The sequence below is a fragment of the Podarcis vaucheri genome (genome assembly GCF_965113315.1).
Source record: "Podarcis vaucheri genome assembly, chromosome: 1".
Classification (NCBI taxonomy): Eukaryota; Metazoa; Chordata; class Lepidosauria; order Squamata; family Lacertidae; genus Podarcis; species Podarcis vaucheri.
In genome coordinates this window covers 134,205,613-134,232,608 of record NC_138759.1, presented here as the reverse complement: position 1 = coordinate 134,232,608, position 26,996 = coordinate 134,205,613, and the positions used below count along the sequence as shown (strand labels likewise).

The following is a 26,996-nucleotide window of genomic DNA, read 5'->3' as shown; positions in this document are numbered from 1 at the left end:
CCTCAGCCTTTAAAGTGAGATGAGCGTGCAACCCCAGAGTCGTCCACGACTGGACCTAATGGTCAGGGGTCCCTTTACCTTTATACCCTTTCAAATGTGGTTGTGGGAGTGGGGTGGGGGGAGAGGAGTTATTGGTTAGGTTTTTTTGTTCTTGTTTTTATTACGTACTTTTGTGTTTTTATCTTGTATTTTCATGCTGTGAGATCTACGGATCCCCTCGGCGGTATACAAATTTAATTAATCATAAATGTTGTTTAGTTATGACATAGGTACACATCGCCCTTAGGGCGGTGCACAGCGTAGAAACACAAAATAAAAACTCAAAACGCTTAATAAAGGCGAGGAGGGCAGCAAGGCCAACCCATCACCTCCTTGCTCTTCTGCCTTAGTGTTTGGGGGGGGGGCGCGTAGCAGCAGCAGCAGGGCAGGTAGGCAGCCAGGCGGGGGGGTGGAGACAGCCTCCCTTCCCCCCCCCAGGCACCACGTGGCCCTGCGCTGCTGCCCCGCGGGCCGCCCTCGCCCCCCCCCCGCCTCCGGGTGTTCCCATAGCAACCTCCCGGGGCGCCTCCGCCGCGGGCCTGGCTGGGCCTGGCGCCCCGTTGCTAAGCAGCGCCTGGAGCAGGAGGAGGAGGAGGCTGCGGGTGTCGCCGTGCAAAACCCGGAGCCCGGCGAGGGCGGCTTGGCTTCGGGCTGAAAGAGCCTTCTGACAAGCCCCCCCCCCTCTAGGAACAGGGTCCGGCGGCGCCCCCTCTTCGTCCCGTCCCCCCGCCAGGAAGGGAAGTCTGGGCCGCCGCCGCCGCCGCCGCCATGTCCCACAAGTAAGTGCGACTCTGCCCCGGGGAGAAGGAGGCTGGCTCGCTCCTCGGGGCCCAGAAGCCTCTTTCCCAGCAGAGGCGCCTCCAAGGAAGGGCCCGATCCCGGCAGAGTTCAGCCTCTGGTTAAACCCCAAGGGAAAACTCTCCCCTAAGTGCATATTATATGTAAGAGGCACATATTGCAATACGATTCAGGAGCTCAAGCGCTCCTTGAAGATGATCCGAATAGCTGGGTCGCTTTGTGCGGAAGAAGGCAACCCGAAATTACTTTGGCCTTTAAACGTCGTCATCACAAATGCTCTGAGTTCTGCCTGGAACCAACTTTGAGGCCAGTGCAGCTGTTCCTTTAGGCGAGCCATGCTCTGAAAAGTTTCCCCCGTTAACATTCTGGACCAAGGAGTTGCCCAGTTTCAATTGCACCCCTTATGTCAAGTGCAATGCAATAATCAAGATGTGCTTCCTCCAGAAACAGGTGTCATTGGCACACCCATTTCAGCCGGGCCAAGGCCCTCTGGCTGTAGCTGACTCTTGGCCATCCAGGGTCAAAGCCAGGTCCAAAAAAAACACTAAGCCACAGACCCGCATTTGTAAATCACATTCAACATTGGTTAAATGTAAGTACCTGTGGATCCCATCGGACTTGGTTAAGGTTACCAGACGTCCCCGTTTCCTGGGGACAGTCCCCAGATTTACAAGTCAGTCCCCATACAAAATCCATTGAAGCTGAAAAGTGTTCCCGGATTCATTGGAAAATATCTGGTAACCTTAGACTTGGTGCTGCTTACTTCTAAGTAGACATGAATAGGGTTGCACTATTTGCTATATTTTACTTCGTTCTCTTTGTATGTACTAAAGTGTTCTCTTCCCCAACCCCCCAACCCACTTTATTAGCACTTACAATAAAATGTGGGCGGAAGCCCAGGAGTCCCTCAACTGCCTGTTACAGAAGGAGATAGAAGGGAAATCCCACAAACCTTTGAAAGATCGCCAAGTAGTGTTTCAAATGCTAGGCACTTTCTACGTCAAGTATGTGCAGATATTTCGAAATTTGGAAGCTGCTTATGACCAGATTGTTCACCCACAAAAGCGTTTAATTATTCGGCAAATGCTTGATGGAGTAATGGGTCGTATTTTGGAGTTAAAGAATGAAATGGTGGAGCTGGAGTTGTCAGAATATCATTACTTTGATGACATTTTACAAGATCTTAAGCTGGCTCCTGTAAGTATAGTCCCTTCATGTTGTTTTTCATATTGTAGAATCAAATCCTAAATAACTGTTTGTTTTCTTTAAATAACTGACTTTTGTGCATCTTAATATAGCTGTCCAATTGTTCTCAGTTGTAAAAATCACATGAAAAAAATTCAAAGAGCCCCACTCCATTGAATACTTTGTTCTTGAACTGTTATTCCATTTCCATTTTTCAACTATAGTATGTGAGGTTTTTTCAGTTTCACCATAGAAATGCAAAAAGCTGCTCCAACCCACAGCAGGTTAAATCTAAGCCCTGGCTACCAAGTGCAAAGAAAATAGTAAGGATGGACCTAAGCGGAGACATATCACCTTCACCTGTAATCAAGGAACACATACAAAAACTGGGCTTCAGTGAGTTGGGGGGGGGGGGCTGATAATACCCCAGCAAGCCTCATTGAGAATCACGGATTTAATTTATTTCTCTCATACAGCTCCACCTGTTGCCCACTTCATGAACTGCATCAAACTTTCATTTAAAAAAAGATGTTAAACTGTAAATTCGGCACATGAGCTATGTTTACATTCACACAAAGCTACCTTTACAAAAGATGGCTACTGAGAACCTTCACATTGCTCCTTGAGAACCCCTAAGTTCCAAAAGCAGTTTTCAAAAGACTCTTTCACCAGGGTGGTTTGAGGGAAAATAGCCTAGCAGTGGTGCATCTCCTGTACTAATGGTTAGGTAAAGGTAAAGGTACCCCTGCCCGAACGGGCCAGTCTTGACAGACTCTGGGGTTTGTGCGCCCATCTCACATCTATAGGCCGGGGGCCAGCGCTGTCCGGAGACACTTCCGGGTCACGTGGCCAGCGTGACAACGCTGCTCTGGCGAGCCAGCGCAGCACACGGAACGCCGTTTACCTTCCCGCTGGTAAGCGGTACCTATTTATCTACTTGCCCCCGGGGGTGCTTTCGAACTGCTAGGTTGGCAGGCGCTGGGACCGAGCAGCGGGAGCGCACCCCGCCGCGGGGATTCGAACCGCCGACCTTTCGATCGGCAAGCCCTAGGCGCTGAGGCTTTAACCCACAGCGCCACCCGCGTCCCTTGTACTAATGGTTAGCAAGCCATAAATGTCTCATTCTTCTCCCACATGCAGAAATACCCACATCTGTGTCTTTGGCTAGCCCTGATCCGTGTAAGCACTTTATCCAAGCAAGAAATACAACACATTAAAGAAATTGTATAGCTAATTTCTAGACAACATATTGAAGTTATAGCATTCTCTTATTTTACCTGTAAAGGCAGATTACCAAGATAGTATTTGTGAGTGATGTTCAAATATAAATAATACAGCTTTGGCATTCTACAGCCTATTATGTTAGTATAAGTTGCTCTTTCCAACAGTGGGTTGCACTTAAGGATTTCTTATGCAATAATTAGTAATGAATAAGTACACTCAACAGGTATCTTCTGTACTGCAGCCTGATGCAGTACCTTTTGTGCTTTTATTAACATCTTCAAATGTTCATATATCACATTATCTTGTTGATTTATAACCCATTTCATAGCCGAGCACTCAGTATAAGACAACTGAAAGGCAACATAACCAGATTCAGGAATCCCTTCATTGGGATTTTATATTGCTGAAATAAGTTAAGATAATTGCAGAATAATAACAACTTTTATGCACATCCATAATTCAGCATTCCCAGAAATGTATGTTTAATATGGGCACTTTTGACTGTTTTGTAGAGAAATTGTATTCATTGAATGACCAGAATGATTTACAAAATTAACTTTTCCTCTCCAATAGGAAAACATTGAAATTCCAATCCCAAGGTATTTTATTAAGGAGAAAATAAAGGTGTTGAAAGAGAGGGAGAAAATCCTTGCTCAGATATTGCTTGATGCTGGGATGTATGATGGCGAACCTGTGAGTATATCTATGTAATCAGTTCAGGCAGAGCTGCTGAAAGAGATGGTTCTACCTCCTGCTGTCCTCTTCTTCCTCCACTGCCATTTCTGACCCATTCCTATTCCTATTCATCTTCTCTACCCTTGTTTATCTGATGCCTTGGTGGTGATAGCAGAGGCAGTTTCTCTTCTAGTCCCTGCGCTTCACTTACTCACTCTTGGAAGGGCCAAGAGCATCCTTCCTCGCAGCCAGGCCTTCTGGAAGAGGTGCCAGGAGAGTGCCTGCGCTGCCATCAGCGCAATGTCTAGAATTCATGCTTAAACCTAGTAAAAAAAAGATGTCGAACTTACCTTAAAATGTTATAACATTTCCAAAGTTTAAACCACAGTTTTAGCGACTGTGGCAAACCACAGTGATGTTTCATGCACTCTCTTGGCCGCCTTGCCCAGAATATATTGCATTTAGTAACGGCTCCTAAGGCCTCCCAGGTTGGGTGACCAGGGATACCAGCCGTAGCAGGAGGGCCAGCTGGTGAGAGAACCAGGCAGTAATAAGGCAGGCAAGGCGGTGGCCCAGGAATGCTCCAGTTTGCACCTGAGAGGTGTATGGGGTCTTAGGGGAGGGATAGTGCATCTGTGGAGGGAACTCCTTTGTTCACCTTTTGCCCCCACCCTGCACTCGGCTCTCACCTGTGGCTCCTGGAAGCTGTCAGCAGGCGACTGCAGCCACACCCCAGGAAATGCCTTTGACTGGCCGGCTAAACCAGTGGTGAGGGTGGCTGATGCATCTCAAAACCTTATTGAGTTAGGGACTTCGGCTACATGCAAAGAGAGGCTCTGGCGCATTGAGCAGATGAGACCAATAGTGGACCCAGTGGCCAGGAAGGTGGTTTCTGCATGTGCTGTAGAGGGAAGTGAGGGGCAGATGTGGCTCATCAACCTGGGAAAGTAGCCCTCTAGGAGAAGGAAAACTCTGATTTTAAACCTCTGCTGACTTGTGGGAGAGAAAAAGGCTATGGAGCAAATCCGACATGAATCTGGAGTGGAGTTCCTAAGACGGCTGGATGGCGCCTAGTATGGCAAGTCCTGCAGCCATGCTGGTGCCAAATGTCTTACTCTGCTTTCCTTTGGACCCCATCAGCGAGGCTGAGAGGGGGTTTTGTCATCTGGGCAGCCCAGGACCTCCAGACCCGCTGCATCCTGGAGCAATCACTTTGGTGCTGCTAATGCAGCGGTTTGACTTCACCCCTGGAGGTGCACTCCATTTTCTCTTGAGACAGATGGATGCCACCCAACACCACCTGAAATACAGTGGTGCCTCACAAGACGAAATTAATCCGTTCGGCAAGTCTCTTCATCTTGTGGTTTTTCATCTTGCGAAGCATGGCTATTAGCGGCTTAGCGGCTATTAGTGGCTTAGCGGCTTTAAGAAAAAAGAAACAAACTCTCAAGACGTTTCGTCTTGCGAAGCAAGCCCATAGGGAAATTCGTCTTGCGGAACGACTCAAAAAACGGAAAACTCTTTCGTCTAGCGAGTTTTTCGTCTTGCGAGGCATTCGTCTTGCGGGGCACCACTGTAGTGGTCTCATTCTGCCACATGATTAGACCAACCCTTAATACACAGATTCTGGAGCACCCAAAGAAGGCCCATGATCCATTCACCTCTTACATCTGTCATCCTCTTTCTGACTCTCTGCACAGCATACCTTTCACTGCAGGAGTGCTAGACATTTGGACAGAGAGCAGATATTAGGATTTTTAGGTAACAAAGTTATCTTGCTATTTCCTGAGTTGATGGAGACAAAGCAAAATTACGATCCAGGAATGGGGAGTGCTGTCAGATGGTTGCGTGATTACAGCGTCCTAGACAGATATTCCTGTTAGTATTTCCTCCTCTGGTAAATTATAAATGGTGAGCCCCTTCATTCAGGAGTGTGTTGCTTTTATTGTCTCATATAATGCACCATGTAAATGATCCAATACAAAAATAATATTATAAAATAATCTGTTTAGATCAGGCTGTGAATTACCTTGGAATTCTTTTTTAAAAAATGCTTTATTGATTTTAAAACAAAACAAAACAGTCTACAAAAACAATTGAAAATCGATACATATTACAAAAAAAAATTAGATTCATACATAACTAATTCCAACATGACTTCCATTGTAGTTCCTATATTACATTTTCGAGTATGCACTTTCCTTTATCTCTGCTAAGTTATTTCAGTTGTATTGGTTTTGTAAAATTCTCTTACTTCATGCAGAAGTCAATTCAGGCCTGCCAAAGAATTTAGATTTTTACAATATTCTTTTAGCTATACTCTGTAAATGTCCCACTCTCTATTAAATATTTGATCGGTATCATCTCGGAATCTTGCTGTCATTCTTGCTAGCTCTGCATATTCTAACATTTTGGTCTGCCAATCCAATTTGGAAGGAATGGAGTCTCCTTTGCATCCTTTTGCAATTAGAATTCTTGCTGCTGCTATTGCATACATAAAAATTCTCCTTAAATTTTCCAGAATTTCATTACTCATTATACCCAGCAGAAAGGCTTCAGGCTTCTTAGGGAAGGAACATTTAAACATTTTCTTAAGATTATTATATATTGTATCCCAGAATTCCCTCTCTCTTTTTTTTTTTTTTTGGCAGTTCCACCACATGTGGATCATCGTGCCTTCCACCTCCCTGCATCTCCAACGAATGCTTTACCTGGTTTTATAAATTTTGGGCAATTTTACAGGTGTTAACTACCATCAGTAAAGCATTTTCATGAAATTCTCTTTCAAATCATAGCACACAGTGAATTTCAGGTCCTCCCTCCATAACCTTTCCTATGATTCCATTTGGATATTGTAACCAAAATCTCTGGCCCATTGGACTGTAACTGATTTTGCTTCTTCCTCCTTGACCTTCCAGTCAAGGAGAAGTCTGTACATTTTAAGAGAGCAGTCTGTACATTTTAAGAGAAGTCTGTACATTTTAAGAGAGCGGTTTTTTTAAATTAAATCTTGAAAGTTCTGTGGAAAAGCCTTTTCTGTTTGTCTTTTTGGAATGTCTTGTTCATTTGCAACCAATCTGTTAAATGGGTTTGAATTTCTTCCAATTTTTAAAATTTTAGCCTATTTTCCTTTTCTTCCAATAAATCTTGGTGAATTGACAATTACCTCTCATGTGTTTTTTTCTTTACCAAGAATGCTTCTGTCGGGGATAGCCTCCATGGCGTTTTTGGTTCTAGTAAGTCCTTATACTTAGCTCACACCATATAACGATTTCCTAACCATGTGGTTCAAGAAGCCTTTTCATATCCTAGATAAGTGTGCCAACCGTACTGATAATCATTCCAGATCCAGCAAATCAGTGTTTTGTAGTGTCAACCATTCCCAGATCTAGGAGAGACAAGCCGCCTCATGATACAGTTTCAGATCTGGCAGTGACCCCCCCCTTAACATCAATTAATAGTTTGTGCTTAATCCTGCGGTTTTTACCATGCCAGATAAATCTTGAGATGTCCCTCTGCCAATCTTTTAAACAGCTTGCTCCCCCTGATCACTGGAATTGATTGGAACAGAAAGATCATTTTTGGGAGCACGTTCATTTTAATTGTAGAAATTCTTCCCCCAAAGGAGATGTTTAACCTGCTCCAAATCTCAAAATAATTTTTTATCTCCTTCCAGGTCTTAACGTACCATACTTTTCCATGTATAAGACTAGGTTTTTTTTACTAAAAAATAATGTTAAAAAGGGGGGGTAGTCTTATACACGGGGGCATGTTATACACGGAAAAATACAGTAATTATCCTGAAATAGATTAATATTTTTTGTCATGAGCCATATACCCAGGTATTTTACTTTTTTGCTAATTTCCAAACCACAAATTTCTTGTAATTCACTTTTTTCCTGGATCCCCATATTTTTTACCAGTAATTTCGGTTTTTTGCTATTGAGTTTAGAACCCGCCACCTGCCTAAATTCGTTTATCAGTTCCAACAGTCTTGGTAAACTTTCTTTCGGGTTTTCTGTGGTTATAATGAGGTCATCTGCAAAAGCTTTTAATTTGTAGGATTTCCCCTGATACCTCTTATCCTCTCGTCCTCTCTTATTTTCCTATTCAAGGTTTCTAATACTAGAATAAATAGCAGTGGGGACAGTGGGCACCCTTGCCTTGTCCCCTTCATTATGTTGCAACTATCCGTGATATTGCTGTTTATGACAAGTTTGACTTGCTGCTCAAAATTTATTTGCTGTTTTCCTCTGCAAAATGTTTCTTCAAGACCCATTAAGTTAATTTGTGTTTTCATAAATCTCCAAGAGATGTTGTCAAATGCCTTTTCTGCGTCTACTAGAATATGTACTGCTAGTTTTTCGTTTCTAGCTTCTAGGTATTCTAGTATATTAATAAGGTTTCTTATATTGTCATTTATCTGTCGTCCGGGAAGGAAGCCTGCTTGGTCCTCATGGATTATTGTTCTCAGGGTCTTTTTTAGTATTTCTGCTAAGATGGCTGCAAAGAGTTTGTAATCGTTATTAAGTAATGAAATTGGTCTGTAGTTTGAGATGAGTGTTAAGTCTGTCCCCTGTTTGGGGATTAGCGTTCTGTATTGGCTTCCTTCCAATCTCCGTTATTTTTCCTTTGGTTAGTATATCGTTCATCACTTCTTTTAAAAGTTGAGATCTAGCTTCTTTCATTTTCTTGCAATAGCAGGCTGGCAGTCCATCCAGCCCTAGCGACTTCCCTGATTTCCCATTCCTGATTACCTTGGAATCCACATGCATTTTTTTTCTTGTTAGTTATAAATAATGTACTCATATATAGATTTTCTAACAGGGGTTTGGAAGAAGCAGGAAGTTTATGCATGTAAATTTTAATAAAACATGTAGTAGAAGTTACTCTTCTCAGTAGTGGCGCCCGCCCTGTGGAATGCCCTCCCATCAGATGTCAAAGCGATAAACAACTACCTGACATTCAGAAGACATCTGAAGGCAGCCCTGTTCAGGGAAGTTTTTAATATGTGACATTTTAGTGTATTTTTCATCTTTGTTGGAAGCCGCCCAGAGTGGCTGGGGAAGCCCAGCCAGATGGGCGGGGTACAAATAATAAATTATTATTATTATTATTATTATTATTATTATTATTATTATTATTATTATTATTATTACTGACATTGCTGAAGTTTGTAACGTCTTCCTCCTTCTTCTGAACCTTAGGGTTTTTTTTATTTGTAACATTTGCCTTTAATCTGAGGCATACATTACTGCCATGTGAGCCGTTCTGTGGTGCATGTTGTAATCTGAGTCAAAAAGACACTTCTTTCCATGTCTCCCTCCTGCCTTCATAGGTTCTAGAGAACCTGGGAAATGTTTCCAGGGTGTCTGACATCCACTGAAAGGACTTTGGTGTGCTGAAAAGCTTCCCCTGGCTTCTGATACCTAGTATGCTGCCATAGCAGCAAAGAAAAAGTGGGAAGCATAAATGCAGGAGTATAAAATACATGCATTTTGATGGAATTTTGTGCACCTGACACATTTCTGCAAAGAAATAGGAAAGAGCAACATTGTTTAATTGGAATTCCTCTGGGACAGGATAAAGACAATGTTCTAGATGTATTTATTTTTGTCCTATGCTTCCATTTTATGTTATAGAAAAAAGATGTGAAGGTGATGCCCTTAGAAGAAGCTATTAGAACCATTCAGATAGCTGAGAGGGCTCGTCAGGGCCGACTCCGGGCTACATTCATGAAGCAAATCTATCTGGAAGAAAAGAGAGAGAGGCTAGCCAGGCTTACGGGTGATAAAGGCCTAGATATAGATGGCGCTGTGTTATTCATTCAGAAGGTAAAATATCTTCTTTTTAATCAGAGATATATTGCTATGAAAATGGAATGCATGTTTAGTTGCCTTTGGGAAAAGATAATAATCTATATTTAAATTAGTAATCCACAATCTCTTCTAATCCTGGCATGCTTTGTTAATTGACTTGGTTTTTCTGAGATGTTTTTAGAGGTCTCTTGGAGAAAGCTCAGGGTTTTTTATGAAAGTTCTGTAAGAAAAAGCTTGGAAAGCCTGGATCTGTGATAATCCCTTATTCTGCTGCCAATAGCCTCCTGCTGTCATTACTTCTTCCTGCTCCTCAAATGTGCTACCACTTCCCTTACCAGGGTTGTGTGGCTGTGGAGGCAGCAGCTTCTGGTGAGGTCTTGTGGAACTCCTGCAAGATCTTTCTGGAAGCTGCCACCGCACAACTGTGGTGCTGGAGGGTGACAATAGAATCATAGGACTCTGCTAGATTGGTAAAGAAAAAGTGTTTTATATGTGTTGTTTATGCATTATAACACTGGGACACCAGATGGCGCTGTGGAGTTCCATTTTTCCCCAACGCGATTTCTCATACAGTGGTACCTTGGTTTGCATACGTCTTGGATTACAAACACGTCAAACCCAGAAGTGCGTGTCCCGGTTTGCAATCTTTTTTGGGATTACAACTCATCTAGTCCAACCCCCTGCAATCCAAGAATCATAGCTAAAGAACCCTGACAGATGGCCTTCCAACCTCTGCTTAAAAACCTTCAAGGAAGGAGAATCCACAACCTCCTGAGGGAGACCGTTCCACTGTGGAACAGCTCTTACTGTCAGAAACTTCTTCCAGATGTTTAGTCAGACTCTCCTTTCTTCTAACTTGAAGCCATTGGATTGAGTCCTGCCTTCCAGGGTAGGAGAAAGCAAGCTTCCTCCACTTTCTATGTGACAGCCCTTCAGAGATTTGAAGATGGCTATAATATCGCCTCTCAGGCTCCTCTTTTCCAGGCTGAACATACCCAGCTCCTTCAACTGTTCCTCATAAGGCTTGGCTATTAGACCCTTGATCATCCTAGTTGCCCTCCTCTGCACACGTTCCATGCTCCAGAGCATGCTTTGACACACCCAGGCACTATAGTTTTCTGTTCTTCCTGGCTCAGTTGATTGAGCCGGGAGGAACTGGGGGAAACAACAACGCCAAGACAATGGATTCTACAATACTGAAATCTGCTGTGACGTTTCCAAGCAGCTGTTTGGTGAGCTGTTTGTTTCTCTGATAAAAATGGCATCTTTGGCAGGATAGGGGCACTTAAAACAATAGGGAAGTATTGTAAATTGCCAAAAATATTCTGCTCACTTAACAATTTTTAGTAAACAAATATATCAGGTAACTATAAGATATAAAGAAAGATATATCGTAATATTGTAATATTTGTAAGAAGTCGTGTCACTGAATGCATTCAAGGGATGGTACTTGAAGCCATCAGGATTCGTGTCTTCTAATCTTCCTTGTAGCCCGCCCCCCCCCCCCCCACTGACTGGGAATATTTCAAATGAAAGCTGAGTTGTCTTTGTTTTTAAATGAAAAACTAGTGATAATATTGAAGGAGTAAGCTTCCTAAGACATTAAATGGCAAACAGATTTTTTTTTATGCCTAGAAGAATGGGCAACCACAGCCCTGTGGAGCACATGCAGCCTCTGAAACAGCTGGAAAACCCATGGGCTCTTGGTAGAAGATCGAAAATCATTCTAGTTTTCATTTAAAAATATAAATCCAACCCTCATATTTGCAGGAAATGTGTTATGGGAAAATTGTCCAGCAGGGTTCTTGATATCAATCAAAGGAGCATTCGTTTCATATTAGATTATATGACCAGCACATGTTTCTCAACAACATGACTCTATGTAAATATGTGTGGGTGATGTTATTTATCCTTGCAGCAGACTCATTGGGGGAAAATTTTTAATTTGAATGTGTCTGCCCTGAGTATGAATTAGTTGGATGTTACCCTATGATCGTAAAACGCTTTTTGATGAAAGCTTAAGAATTTCCTTCAATTCTTACAACTGTACATATCCCTTCTTACATTACTTCTGCATTTGAAAAGTATTTTTGTGAAAAAAGGATGCAGCTTCAATGATTAAGTCATTTCTTAACATAGCATTTGTGTGCATAATGTTGTGCAAAATTATTTGAAAAGACAGAGAGAAATAAAGGATTAAAATGGGTTAAAAGATAAATCATACAAATTCCAAATGAATTCACAGAATTATCACCTCCAAATTACACTACAAACAAAGCAGGAAAGATTAAGACCCAATGCCAAAACCCCCAGATGGTAACTGTTAATGATACATTGCTAGATTTGGAGTCTGTTTTTTCCTTCCTCTATTTGTTTTTTCCCTTGCTGCTGTGCAGGAAGTTGTAAAAAGGACAATTAATCTCATTAGGTTTGTATTCCAAATTCAGCTTTGGCGTGGATATGCCCAGTGGAAGAAAAGTTTGAAACTCAGAGAAGAAGAAATGGTATTTCTAGGGATGGTGAGTCTTCATGTACCTTTCCTTCCAATTCGCCATTTTAAATAATTCCAGATTTTAGATGCTATCAAATGGGTGTTCTAAAACTCTGTGTTATAAAGGTTACCTGCTAACAAGAATAAATGTCTACATCAAAACAGTTCCCAGTTGTCATTACGAATACTGTATCCTGTATACCTAACCAAAATAAGAACAGAAAAGTGATAATTTGGGTCGGGGGTGAATGTAGTAAATCACTACTACCACTAAGTGGCAAATGAGGAGAGAAGTGTGGGGTTGTCAGCTGCACTGCTGCTCCTTAAGTCATCGCCTAACATTGATGATAGAGTAGCTTCTCTCCCACACCAGTACTGAATATGACTCTTTTAAGTTAATAAATATTACAATTTCCTTTGATATCTGTGCAAGTGCACAGTCCTTGCTATGTTTTGCCTGTCTTTCTGTCACTTCCGGAGGTAGCACTCAGGGAGGATTCCCCATAGCGCTTAATAGAACCCACACTTTGTTGCCCCAGGGCAGAAACATCTTGCATCTCAGGGGAAGGGACTGATCATTCCCCATACTTCATCCATTTATTTCTTAACCATGGTATACCACTTGTTGTAGGAGAAAACATCACAGTGGAATTTCAAAAAGGTAAAACAATAAAATTATCTCTAAAAATTTTACAGCCATAATTTAAAACTGCAATAGAATAGACTAAAACAGATTAAAGCTGTTTGGCAGGGGCCAAAAAGAACACAACAAAGTCACTGGCCTGATACCAATAGTGTACTTCTAATGCATGTGAGAGCGAGGAAAGAAGAGAAGAAGAGTTTGGATTTGATATCCCGCTTTATCACTACCCGAAGGAGTCTCAAAGTGGCTAACATTCTCCTTTCCCTTCCTCCCCCACAACAAACACACTGTGAGGTGAGTGGGGCTGAGAGACTTCAGAGAAGTGTGACTGGCCCAAGGTCACCCAGCAGCTGCATGTGGAGGAGCGGAGACGCGAACCCGGTTCACCAGATTGCGAGTCCACCGCTCTTAACACTACACCACATTCGCTCCTATTGAACCCCATGGGAATCCTTGCATGGGTACTTCTCCCATACGCTATACCTACAGAAATGAGGTTAAGAATAAAAATTACAAGCAGGTTTTAATGTGCTATTTATTCCAAACCAATCTTGTAAATGACATTTACGCAATTGATGTGATTGAAGAGCATATCATTTACATCACAATTGATGTGATTGAAGAGCATATCAAAAGTTGGATCAATGGTACTTCTCATAGTCACACACCCCCTGCCACCAGAAATGATTTGGATATTGTTGTTGTTATTTATTATTATTATCACTGCCCAACATTTAAAGAAAGCTTCCTCTGCCTAATGGGTTTCTGAAAAATATTCAAAGAGTGGCAAAAAATACTCTCTAAATGTGTGAGAAAGAAAGATACTTAGCATTAGCACAATTTCTATCAACAGTGTCTCACTCCCCACCCATATGTAATTGCAAGGAACCAGGGTGGGAAAAGGAAGATGACTCCTTTAAACCATAGGCTGATGCCTTTCCATTGGTAGAGGAATGTGTCCTGCTAAATAATAATTAATTAAATAAATAAATATTTATACCCTGCCCATCAGGTTGGGTTTCCCCAGCCACTCTGGGCAGCTTACATCATATCTAAAAACATAATAAAAATATCAAGCATTAAAAACCTCCTGATACAGGGCTGCTTTCAGATGTCCTCTGATTGTTGTCTAATTCTTTATCTCCTTGACATCCGAAGGGAGGGCGCCACTGCCAAGAAGGCCCTCTGATGAACCAGGGAAGTGGACGCTAGTCTAGATATGCTAGATTTAAATCACTTAGTGTCTTGCCAGTCAGTTAATATCCAGTAAAGAGAGTATGGGTGGGATTAATTCAGAATAAAAATGGCCTTTTGTTCTTCATAAGTCCTGGTTGTGATCCTCTTTAAGATTATGTTCTCTTCCATGAACACTTGGGGAACCTAGTAAGTCTCATACACGTTCGTGTTGATGTTCATGTGGGGTGGGGCAGCAGGTAGTGGTCAAGCCCCCTTTGATATATGATTGTACCAGCATATTTTTTTTATTACTATAAAATTATTTGCAGGGCTTGCTTTTCTTACGCATTCAGAGTTACATGAATTGCACATGGTCCTCTGTTGTTTTAAACTTCTCCTCAAACAAATACTGACGTGTCTAGTAAGAATGACTAATTTTTCCTATGAGGGAGGAAGATATTCTCATCTGGGTTGCTTCTCCTGCTCTAGGAGGCTGGGCTATACAAATCAGGCCATCGTTATTCCTTGCGTGGGAGAGGGCTCCCCCCACAGTTTTTCTGTCCTTCTTGCTCCAGGAGTCAGGGTCAAACTATGTCCTCACCTTCCCTATTTCTTAATCTAGTTTCCCTCCATCTCTCACTTCACTTTTCTTCCTTGCTTCTCTCTGCCTTTCTCCCTTGTTAAAAGCCTGAGTGGCTTTCTTGCTGGCATAATGAAGGAGCCATTTCCAGCCAGCCCAAGACCTTCAACACTCAAGAGCAGCCCTCAACATGTAGGAGGGCCTTATTCCTTGCCAGTGGAGAGGAGAGACAAGTTTTGGATGGGTGGTGTTAGTTGCATGCAGGTCAGATATTTTGCTGTTAGCTCATGTACATGGAAACATGATTTCCTGTCTGCCTTGTGTGACATGCAGACAGTCTTAGAGTGGCTGCCCAGAAAAGATGCAACAATCTAAGTGCTGTTTCAAGTCCAGGAAAAAGTCAAGCCCTTCTTGACTAACTGAGCTATGGATGGCCTTATACAAATACTATTTTCTTAATCACTTTTAGAATGTACTTAAATGCAGCTTTTTCATGTGAAAGGACATAATTTGACCATCAGTAACTTTTCCTCTCTGTCTCTTTTAATGTGTATCTTATATATATTTATTTAATTAATTACATGGCTTGAATAATGTATTTTATTTCCTCTTGTGCTTCAGCTAGTTAGAAAAGTAAATCTCTCCATAGAATGGCTCTCATTATAAATAATATAAACTGTGGTCAAAGAAATAATTAGATTCCTTATAGCAAAACTTCAAGCTCTATAAATAAGTAGAGCGTGAATATTCTTCAGCTCCTGCAAACGGGAAAATAAGATAGCTCAGGGGTGTCAGATGTCTGTTTCATTAAGCATATCTGAAAATGCCATTTTGGCTTTATTTATTTTCTGCAGTTACTCTCTAGAGTTCCTTGTTGTGTTACTGATCTCATTAATCCAAACTTTGACTACTTTACATCCTTTTTATACTCTAAAATAACCGTTGTTTATATATCTGCTGGTTTTTCATTTCACAAAAAAGTAGGATGCTCCCTGGAAAAAAACTTGTGTCAAATAAACTGGAGCAGGACCTTTGGAATCCAGAGGACGTAGAGGAATGAAATTCTGGGGAAACCTGTTCCTTAAAGAAAGAGGAGGAGGAGATTCACATTGCATTCCAAATTTAGGAATCTTCTTGTCCCCAAGCTGCTCCATGTTCAGGTGTGACAGCCAACCCCAGTCCTAAGCCCCTTTGCTCTGTATAGCTTAGCAGCACAAGCCTGGAAAAGAAGAAAAAGTTATCCTTTACAAGGATAGAGCACTATAAGTCTTCTGATTCAGGCTGGCAAAGTGTTTCTTGTTGGTGTTAAACTGCAACATTTTGCAGGAATTGGGATTGTGTGTGTGTGAAATTAGATTTTTAAAAGTCCCATAGAGACAAGGCAGTTTTTGAGAGGGAGGAAGTGGGAAAGGGCACCTTTTTACTTTTCAGGAGATAAGCAATCACTAGGCGTACAAGAAATATGGTTTTTTAAAAAAGATATTTATTAAGGTTTCAAAGAAAAAAATTACATAGATAAAAAGAAAAGAAAAAAAAGACAGAAATAAGAATAAAAGAAATATACAAAATACAAAAAACAGATAAAAAAAACCTTTAAAAAATACATCAATCTTTCCACCTTACATTCATTTCCTTGCTTCCCTGACCTCCTCACACCTCCCTTTTTTGTATTCCAATTCAGTTAGTTAATTCAGCAATTTCTTTCCCTCTTTGTTTTTATCTTAATCCTTTAACTTAATATATTATAGCTTTGGATTCTCACCTGTTAATAATCCATTTTTACATACACCTTTATAACATTGCTGCTTAAACCACTTAACTTCATTCTGACATCATTCTAACATTCATTAATTTTGCAATATTTCTGTAAATAATCTTTAAATTTCTTCCAATGAAATATGGTTTTGTCTTATTGTACTAGTGATATCGTGAAAGCAGCTTAAAAGACACAAAATTGGTAAAAGACATTCCACTAGTTCTAAATTATGCATTTTCCAAAAGTGAGCAAGAGGCTGCCGCCATGCAAAAAAAAGGAGCCCTATCTGTCAAAGGGGTAACACCTTTGGAATTGTGTGCATTTCCCCATTGGGATACCCATGTGGCCAGAGGCGTAGCTAGGCTCCCTTCTGCCCTTGGCCAGAAGCTGTTTCAGCTGGGTGCCAAGGCACCCAGAGCAGCGGAGTGGCCCAGGGAGTGCCCAGGCAGGCAGGCGGGCGGGCTCCGAACCAGAGTGGAGAGGGGCGGTTTTTGTGCCTCCCTGGGCCTGCGCCTTTGGCAGGGGCCAAGCTGCCCAACCCCTAGGTATGCTCCTGCGTGTGGCAGGCCTGCTTTGAGCATGCACTGTTTTAGTAATCTCCCTTGAATGAGGGGATTACATTAGCAAAAGAGGTTTAACGGCATACCCAGAGCACACCTAGAACGTTCTCAAGAAAGCAGCTATTTCATTGCAACATTAGTGAATTTAGCAAGAACTCTCATTGTCATATTACATTGGTAAAATATTTCTTTATTACATTATTGAGCATCCTACATTCAGAACTGTTGCTCTGAGTTAATTATCAGCCAACCTGCAGATTCCTAGGGCCAACACCAGAGTTTATTTTTATTTTTCAGGTGAATCGAAACTGTGACCACCATGCATGAAATTCAACGAATTCCCATTTTTAAAAATGAAAATAAGGAGTTTTTTCGAGAACAAAGCATACTTTGGGACTGATGGGCTGGAATGGTTTGTTTCATGGACTAATGTCCACTTTTGCCTTATCAATTTAAACAACAGTTTAAGACAAAGCTCATCAAACATTAGATAAGCATTTTAAGTTAATGGGCCATATAGTCCTATCATTTGACAAACACGAGAAGTGCCTATTGCAGCCTATTTTTACAGAAACATCAATTATTAATAGGCATATTATTGCTGACAGAGGACCCAGCTAAATATGTGAATTTCGTTATCCTGTTTTGGGTCATTAACTGTAGGAAGCTTGTAAACATAATGGTTTCTATGCACATAGGAAACCTTCATTAAGATGTATTATTCTACTGATGATATGACCATCACATACTACTAAATATGCAGCCTGCATCTAATACGTATACATTTATTTTTAAATGAGTAACTGCTCATAGGGTGAGTTAACAAATTTGAAATTTGCACAACCAGGAAAAAGCTTGAACATAACAATATGAGGCAATTCTAAAGGAAAAACAAAGGTGCAATACCTCCCAGGTTTAGGAAATCTACATAATGGGTAGAGTGTAAAAGGATCAAGTGTTTGCTTTGGTTTGAATACCCACAATCGCTTACGCACAGATTTTAGTAGGCATTCTGAAGCTTGGGGCACAATTGAAAATGGCACAATGAAAGCAGGTTATTAAGAAGAAGATGAAGAATTCAGTTCTAGGATTTCAAAAAGCCAATTTCATTTCACGTGGTACCGTATTTTTCGCACCATTGGACGCACTTTTTTCCTCCTAAAAAGGAAGGGAAAATGTCTGTGCGTCTTATGGAGCGAATGTGTGGTCCCTGGAGCCAAATCGCTGTTGCCCTACGCTGCTGGGCTGCTCTTCGGGGATCGGGGGAGGAGCCACGGTGCTCTGCCGGCTGCCTCCGCTTTCCCCTGAAGCCCCGGCAACGTTTGCAAGCAGCGGGAAGGCTGTGCGTCTTTGCCCTGCGCTCCTGGGGTGCTCTTTGGGGGTGGGGGAGGAGCCACGCTGCTCTGCCTATAGCTTTTGCATTCCCCCTGAAGCTCCGACAAGGTTTGCAAGCAGAGGGAAGGCTGTGTGATCCTGGGGTGGAGGGGGGAGGAGCTACACTGCTCTGCCTACAGCCTTTACTTTCCCCTGAAGCCCCGACAAGGTTTGCAAGCAGAGGGAAGGCTGTGCGTCTTTGCCCTGCGCTCCTGGGGTGCTCTTTGGGGGGGGGAGCCACACTGCTCTGCCTATAGCGTTTGCATTCCCCCTGAAGCTCCGACAAGGTTTGCAAGCAGAGGGAAGGCTGTGTGATCCTGGGGTGGAGGGGGGGTGGGGAGCAGCAAATTGCTTTCTCTCAGTGCCTCCTAATTCAACTGCAAAGGATTGCCTAACCGGATTCTGAGCTCCGTTTGAAGTTTAAAAATATTAAGTTTGGGGATTTCTTCAGGTAGCCGTTTTGCAGAAATAGTCATAAATACATGCAAAGCATTTCCACAATTCAGTATTAGTGAGCTCAGCTAAAACCGAGCAGGCATCTGGCTCAGTAACAGTTTAAACTAAACAACTATAACCAAAATAAAAAAATTCCTTCCAGTAGCACCTTAAAGACCAACTAAGTTAGTTCTTGGTATGAGCTTTTGTGTGCATGCACACTTCTTCAGATACACTGCTCTGTATCTGAAGAAGTGTGCATGCACACGAAAGCTCATACCAAGAACTAACTTAGTTGGTCTTTAAGGTGCTACTGGAAGGAATTTTTTTATTTTGACTATGGCAGACCAACACGGCTACCTATCTGTAACTGCAACTATAACCAGACATCCTGTGTGTTTGTGTGTGGACCATGTTTCTAGCAGCTAATCTTTACTGCTGAAAAGAGGCTCTGATATTCCACTCCAACTCTATAATTCATTATACAAATTCTTACAAGTACAGTCCACCTATACCAAACCAAAAACATTGTGTTCTCTTGGTATTGAATGGAAGCTATTTATCTGCCCTCTTTTCCTCCTCTGTTCTTTGCTCAGTCACTCCATTTTGAATCTTCCTTTCAAAACAACCAGGCCTGTTTTGAGAAAACTTCAGAGATTTAGGAACTGGAGCGCAATCATTTGATCTCTTTGCTGTTCCTCCATACTCCAAGCACTTCTCATTTGCACAGCCCTGGTTTCTCTCCCTGACTATAAATATTCTTGATTAATAACAGTAAAATGCTCAAATTTTAATTTTTGTGACTGCTGCCAATACTGACTTCCCAGTGATGATGAAAACAGCTACATTATAATGGAATGTCTGTCCTTTTTCCATTCTCTTCATTATATATTGTGGCTCGCTTTAAAGCAGCAAAGTGGACAGGAGCCACCCACTTTGCTGTTTTAAATAGTTTAGTACAACATTTGAGTTGGATTTTTTCTTCTTATTTTCCTGCTCTAAAAACTTGGTGCGTCTTTTGGTCAGGTGCGTCCTATGGAGCGAAAAATACGGTACTTACAAATTCACTCATGCATCAAAATACAGGGGGAAAGGCTAAGTTAAGGTGCCTGCTTAAGCTTCCATGTCATGTAAGAGGGAAACGCATTCTGCTGCTTCACATACTGTGCTCACTTCTGGTTTGGCCTCCACATTTCCATTTGATGCCTCAGCCACAGTCGTCTTACTCTGTTGAATGGGAGCAACACTGATCAGTAGTAAAAATAAAATAAATTTGTAAGATACTTTAAAAATCTAACTCTTAAATTCTGACATTCAAAAGCAGGGAGGCGTCAATAGGAACAGGTATCTCCAAGAACCTTGTTTGGAACCGTGGCAATAGAAGCTCAAAATGCATGCTTCAATTTAGAGAAGGTACCAACAAGTTCAAAAGAATGCCAGGGTGCTTCATAAGCTATGTCTAAGGAACTATATAAGGCAACAATTTTTTCTTCAGAAAAGTGAATTCTTGTCTAAGTCAGGAGAATGGAAAGGACCACAATTCTGGTGAAACAGGGGCAGAAATTGAGGAGCATATTACAAATGCATGGAGACTAGGGAACCAAGTGGAAAAGTGATAAGAGAAGTTATTGGACTTACCAATAAAATTAATTTAATTTAATTGGACTTACCAATTAAAATCGATGTCACTAGGCCCAGAGAGCACCCATCCCAGAGTTCTAATAGGAATCTAAGGTGAAACTACTGGTTGTCTAACAAAAGAAAGCAACTTGTTAAATTGGCTTATGTTATAGAGGATTTAAAAATAGCCAATGTAACGTAAATGTTTTTTAAAATATCAAGAGGCAGATGTGGACAATTACAGTGCAGTTCGTTTATTGTCCTAGGGAAATTGGTGGTAAACATTATTAAATTTATCAAACATACAATAAAACATTTCTTTCTGAGTAGGGATCAGCATCACTTTTGCAAAGGAAAATCCTGCCTCAAATTTAAGTCCTTTGAGAGTATTAGCAACCACGTGGATCCAGTAGACATATTTAGACTTTCAAAAAACTTGTAACAAACTCAAAGGTTCCTGAGCGAATTAACAGTATGTACCAGTAATTCGAGGATAGACTCATGGATTGCTAACCGGTCAAAGAACAGGAAGCAGCAGGAAGAATGGAGAGATGGGATCTCCTTAGCAGTGAAATGGCTACATTTACTGATGACTTCCAATTATTCTGGATACTGTGAATTTAAATTGGTTTTAAATAGCTCCCATAGCATTGCTCCAAATTGAGCAAATGGACAACTGAACACAGTACTATTTACTAGAAAGCAACAGCAGATTATTATTAGCTTCAGGCATTGCTGTCAACTTTGGGAGCATGTTGGGCTAGATGGACTAGGCATGGGACAACTATTCCAAGCAGTGGCAACTGAATATGCAAGCCCTCCCTTTGAATGACTGGCAGTTCTGCTGTGGTCCCTAAACTAGTCATCCATCTTCCTTCCCTAAGGCAAAAACTGCTCTTGCGGGGGGGAAGCAGCTAGGAAGAGGTGGTGGCCGTGCTCTGAATTTATTGTGATGCCAGATTATTTAGAGCCAAGTGCCTTTTCAACTATACTTCCTGTCACCAAAGTTCACACTTGTGTGTATGACATGAGGCCATCCTCCCTATCATCTGTTACGGGATTTAGATTTGAGTGCAGCAGATTTTGTTGAAATCCTATGCTCTGCTGTGGTATGGACAGTGCAGAAGTTGATTCTTGGGCACTGAGTGGAAGGGTGTTGATGCTTTACCTCACCTCATTTGGGAATGTAATTTTAGTTGGTTTGGTGGCTGGGAGTGAAATCTGAGCAAGTTTCATAGGCTAAGGCTGCTCCTACCCCAGGGAGTCCAGATGGGTCAACAGAGGCTAGATGGAACCAATGCAGAACTCTGGCTAGTGTGAAGTTGAGCACAGGATTCAGCTATTAATTTTTCCAAAACATCTACAGTCACAGTAGTAGGTAAAAATGAACATCTTTTCTTGAAATGTTGTAATAAAAGCAGCAAGAAGGCTGAGCTTTGGCTCCCTATGCTGGTTTACTTTTTCTTAGATGAAGCTATTAAAATAATGGGAAACATCTATAGTATTTTTTTTATTAAAGCATTTTACTCTTTTAATTTTTATTTTATCCATTTTACCACAGTTCTCCCCCCCTCAGGGGAAGTGGATTTTCTCACAGTCTTACCAGCTGCAAGAAAATGTCAGGAAGCAACTGACTAAACAGTGCACATAAAATTTAAGTGAACAAATTAGAAACAATACTTCACTAATTAAACAGAACCAATGGGAAGTGCAAACATTGGGAAATTCAATTTAAAAATCCTAGGCACCCTTCTGACATGGATAAACATTGCATTTGTTAAACAGCAGTCTTCTCACCCGCCTTTATGAAGCGTCCCATGACCCAACACTTAAAGCATTTTTCTACAGTATTGCTAATTGACAATGAAACATTCATAGTAATCCACTGTGTACATTCAGGGATTTTGTCTGTTTTATTTTTAAAGAAGCAGGTCTTTCCTGATGTTGAGAAAATTAAGTTAAGACTGGGAATAATTTGATCCAGCAGCATTTACTATGCATCCTTAGATGTATAGTACTGTACAGGCAGTTTACTACTGTTTTAATGTGGAAACTTGATACTGGACTCATTTCAGTCAGTGCTGTATCAACCAGTTGTAGTTCCAAACATCTCGGTGAAACTGATAGTAAAAATATCGGTAGGAGTGGTTCAAGGATGGGGAGACGTGTCTTTTATGGTGATAATTGGTTGAAGTACCCTTTGCTCATGAGAAACACTGCATCCTTTTATGGAATGAAAATGTGATGATCATATGCACACTAATCAGACAATCTTCCATAGCAATCTGTGAATTAACTGATGACTTTAAGTGCTTGCGGTGCTATCATAGACTATGAGAAACTTGTCTTCCAATATCTGTTTAAAGTAAAAAATGTGATAGGTGGTCCCACATATAGCATGGTATTGAGAAAGGAAATGCTGTGTGGCAGCTTATCCACTCTCTGCAGCTGATCATCTGCAGCTCTCTTGAGCTGTTAGCCATTGATCCATCTAGCTCAGCAGTGCCTACTCAGATGGTGGCAGCTCTCAAAAGTCGCAGGCACACTTTCCGCTGTGGTAGAACCTGCAAAGCATGCCTTCCTTCCACCACTCAGCAAAGAACATGGCTTGATTTACCACTGAGCCGTGCCATATAACTGATATCCATGTGGTTCACACATTCAGGCATTTCTTATGTAGCGCTTGCCAGTGTCACACGAGTGAGTGATGTAGGCTATGACCTCATCCTAATCCAGATGCTAAAGATGAAAGGAGAAGTGGAATGAAGGAAATGGGCTATTATCCAAAACAAGACACATAAGTGAACATATTAAGACAAACTGGGAAATAACATTTGATTGTGACAGAACTTGAAATAATTGCCTCTGATGTTAGGACAGTGGTACCTCAGTTTACGAACTTAACCTGTTCTGGAAGTCCGTTCTTAAACCAAGGCTTGCTTTCCCTAATGAGGCCTCCCGCCACTGGTGCCCTTCCACCATTCGGCTTCTGTTCTTAGACTGAGATAACGTTCGTAGACCGAGGTAAACTACTGGTTTTGCGGAAGTTCCTAACCTGAATCATTCAAAAACAGGGCTGTTTGTAAACGGAGGTACCACTGTACCAGAATAACACTGTTAATAAAACCAGGAATACAACATGGGACTGATTTTGATGTTTATTCCTGCTTCTTTTTTAGATTCCACCTCCTCATTTCCAAAAACCTAGCATTTCAATACTGCGTGCCCAGAAGGTGGATAATATAAGATGTGAACTTCAGGAGAAACATGAATTAGACTTCCAGAAAGCTCTAGTCAGCATCAAAGAGCGTGTGAAAGAAATTGAAGGTCCTGACATCAAAGAGAGCCTCCAGGACCAGATCCGCCAGTGGTTCATTGAATGCCGGTGAGGAACTAGCAGATTTATATATATTACCACAGCAACTAAACTTGTCATTTTATCTAATCCCATTGGAACTGCTTTTGTGCATTTAACGGTTTTGGAGAAACACTTGTTATTCACTTGTAGATTATTAGCCCATCTCATTTCTTTGCGCCATCGTTACTTCATGAGCCTAGAGTTGCTCATGTTGTAGGAACTCTGGTTCAGAAATCTACAGCAGCAGATTGCTTTTTTGCTTTTGCACATGTGGATCTACACTCCCTTCTTCCCTGCATAAAGGAGTGTCAGGGAACTGACATCAGAGGAAAGGGAGGTGGTAGGGCTCCCAGAGGCTGGGAGAGAGTCAGCAGCTAAAGCAGGGACCAGCAGGGGGAGCGAGGGGTCTCTGGAGGAGGATCTCAGTAATGCTGAGAGAGACGCAGTAGCCAAGGCAGGAACTAGCAGGGGAGAGAAAGGGGTGAGAGACACGTCCAGCGAAAACAGCGGGGAGGTGTCAGAAGCAACCGTAGGGAGACCCATACTTCGCCGGAAGCTGCCACGTCGTGAGTCCAGGAGACGCGTTTCCGTTAAGGAGCTTCTTTGCTGGAAACGCTTCCGCAGGCAGCCACTGTCAGACTCTACTAGTGACTAGAGCAGACATGTCTGAGGAGCTCTGTCACACACAGAGGTTTGTGGAGCCGCACAAACTCTGAGGGGGCACAATTTTAAGCACAAGCAGCTAATCATCCCCTCACAGCAGTCTGACAGTCTTTGTACGCTGCCTGTGCAGGAGAAAGCATCATGAGCAACCCAGCCGGAACCGGAGAGGCAGGGGTTGGAGCTGGTCCAAGCTTGGAAGAAAGGTATCAAGCTTTGGAGGTCCAACTTGCGCTGCAGACGGCGAGGCTCGAGGAGAGAAGGGCTCAGGATGCAGACAAGAAGGGGAGAACCACTCAGTTCCCCAGAAAGGTACCAGGATTGGTGCAGAAGTTTGGGGGGGACCCCAAGGATTACCATGCCTTTAGGACAGAGATGCAATATGCCCTTAATGTGCAGTTTGATGAGTTCCCTGATGAGGAATCGCGAGTTGCTTTCGTAATTGGGCATCTTGAGAAGGGGGCGCGAGACTGGGTTCGACCCCTGATGGCAACGCACAATGATATCCTAAAGGACACTATGAAGTTCTTTCGTGCAATGGATATCATGTTTTCCAGCGATATTGAGGAAGGGGTGGTGCGCAGACAGCTAATGGCTTGCAAGCAGGGAAGCCGATCTGTCCGTGAGTACTGGACTGAATTTACCATGCTGATTCACAGATTGGGGTGGGATTTATCGGCGGCACCCATTCAGATGCTATTTGAAGAAGGTCTTTCTTCGGCTGTGAAAGACGAGCTGTCCCGGAGCCCCAGGGCGGTGTCTATGGATCAGCTGACCAAATCTGCGCTGACCATTGGAGCGCGCCAGGAGGCAAGAGCCTTGGAGAGGCGGGAAGGGAGAGGGGAACGTTGGAAGGAGTTCCGCATTCCAGACATTCCTGAGCCAGCTTTCCCGCCGGCAGAGCCGATGGAAGTCGGAACAGCGCGCGCGCGCGCAGTTTCAAAGCCCAGTGAGGGGGCTAAGAAGGAGGGAAAAGGAGCCCGGAAATGCTATCTCTGCCAACAGCCAGGCCACTTTGCCAGAGTCTGCCCCCAGAGGAAGGAATGGCAAGGGATGGTGGGAGCTGTTGAGGGGGGAGAGCAGGGAGAAACGGAGCAGGTAAAAGCCAACGCCTGGTTGCCACCGTCAGGGCACTGCAGCCAGGCCAAAGAGCAGTGGAAGTGCCCGTGCCAGAAGCTCCTCGACCTGCTCTAGTGATTGAAGTGTCGCTAGAGCTGCAAAATGGACACCCCCTAAAAATAAAGGCGCTGTTGGACTCAGGCAGCTCCTGCAATTTTATGAGCAAGGAGTTTGCTGCTGAACACCAGATACAGACGATCCCTTTAAGCAACCCCCTGCAGGTGACCACGATCGATGGCAGGGAACTGTTGGGAGGAGGAGTCAGCTTGCAGACCGTCCCAATGATAATGAGGGTGGCAAGGCACACAGAACTGATAGCGTTTAATGTGGCCACCTTGGGAGGCGCTCCCATTATTTTGGGAATGAGCTGGCTAGCCCTACATGATCCGCTGGTGGGCTGGCATCAAAGAGTGGTTTCCTTCGGTTCAGCACATTGCTTAGAACACTGCAGGGGGGAAAAGGGTTCAGCAGGGGCCCAAGCCACCCTGGCAGGGACTGAAGTAATGGAGAAGGGGAAGGTGCCACCACAGTATGCTGATCTCAGCGACGTGTTCAGCGAGAAGGAAGCTGACCAACTACCCCCGCATAGGCCCTTTGATTGCCAGATCAATTTACTCCCTGGAGCACAGCTTCCTGTAGGCAAGTTGTATGCCATGTCAGACAGGGAAATGCAGGAGTTGCGAGAGTTCATTGACAAGAACCTGAAGAGAGGCTTCATCAGAGAGTCCAAGGCAGCGGGGGGTAGCCCAGTGTTTTTTGTGGATAAAAAGCACACGGACAAGCCGAGACTTGTATGTGATTTCAGGCGGTTAAATGCAGTGACAGAGCCGGCGGCTTTTCCTATGCCCAGGATTGATGATATTTTGACCAGGGTGCGGAAGGGAAAGATTTTTACAAAGCTGGACCTAAGGGGGGCGTACAACCTGATACGTATAAGGAAAGGGGATGAATGGAAAACCACCATGTTCACCCCTTTGGGGGCATTTGAATACCTCGTGATGCCTTTTGGATTACAAACAGGCTCCGCGTGTTTTCAATCATTCATGAACCACGTACTGGGGCCTTTGCTCTACAAGAATTGCGTGGCCTTCCTAGATGATGTGTTGGTGTATTCGGAGAATGAGGAGCAACATGTGAGAGACGTCAGAGAAGTGTTGAGCAGGCTGCAAGCCAACAGGCTGTGGGTGAAACTGGAGAAGTGTCAGTTTCATACCAAGGAGGTGGAATTCCTGGGGTACCGCTTGTCAGGCAAGGTTCAAGCAGTGCTGGAATGGAAAACACCCAAAACCAAGAAGGATGTGCAGAGGTTCCTAGGGTTTGGAAACTTTTATCGTAAGTTCATCCGAAACTTCGCCCACCTGACGGCGCCCATCACGGACTGTCTCAGCAGTAAAAAGAAGTTTGTTTGGATGGCGGAGGCGGAGCGAGCGTTTGAGGAACTGAAAAGGGCCTTCGCCTCTGAAGGACAACTTCTGCATGTGGAT

At 42.8% G+C, this 26,996-nt stretch overlaps 1 protein-coding gene across 1 annotated transcript in view; it reads left to right on the top strand.

Moving 5' to 3' along the window:
• Positions 1–530: 530 nt before the first annotated feature.
• Positions 531–26,996, top strand: part of DRC11 (dynein regulatory complex subunit 11) — a 97,963-nt gene continuing 71,497 nt past the window's right edge. The window contains exons 1-6 of the mRNA XM_082236523.1: positions 531–818; positions 1,707–2,034; positions 3,820–3,939; positions 9,564–9,755; positions 12,188–12,259; positions 23,555–23,760. Of these exons, the coding sequence (XP_082092649.1) occupies positions 808–818; positions 1,707–2,034; positions 3,820–3,939; positions 9,564–9,755; positions 12,188–12,259; positions 23,555–23,760 (929 nt within the window). The 5' untranslated portion in view covers positions 531–807. The remainder of the gene's footprint in view (positions 819–1,706; positions 2,035–3,819; positions 3,940–9,563; positions 9,756–12,187; positions 12,260–23,554; positions 23,761–26,996) is intronic.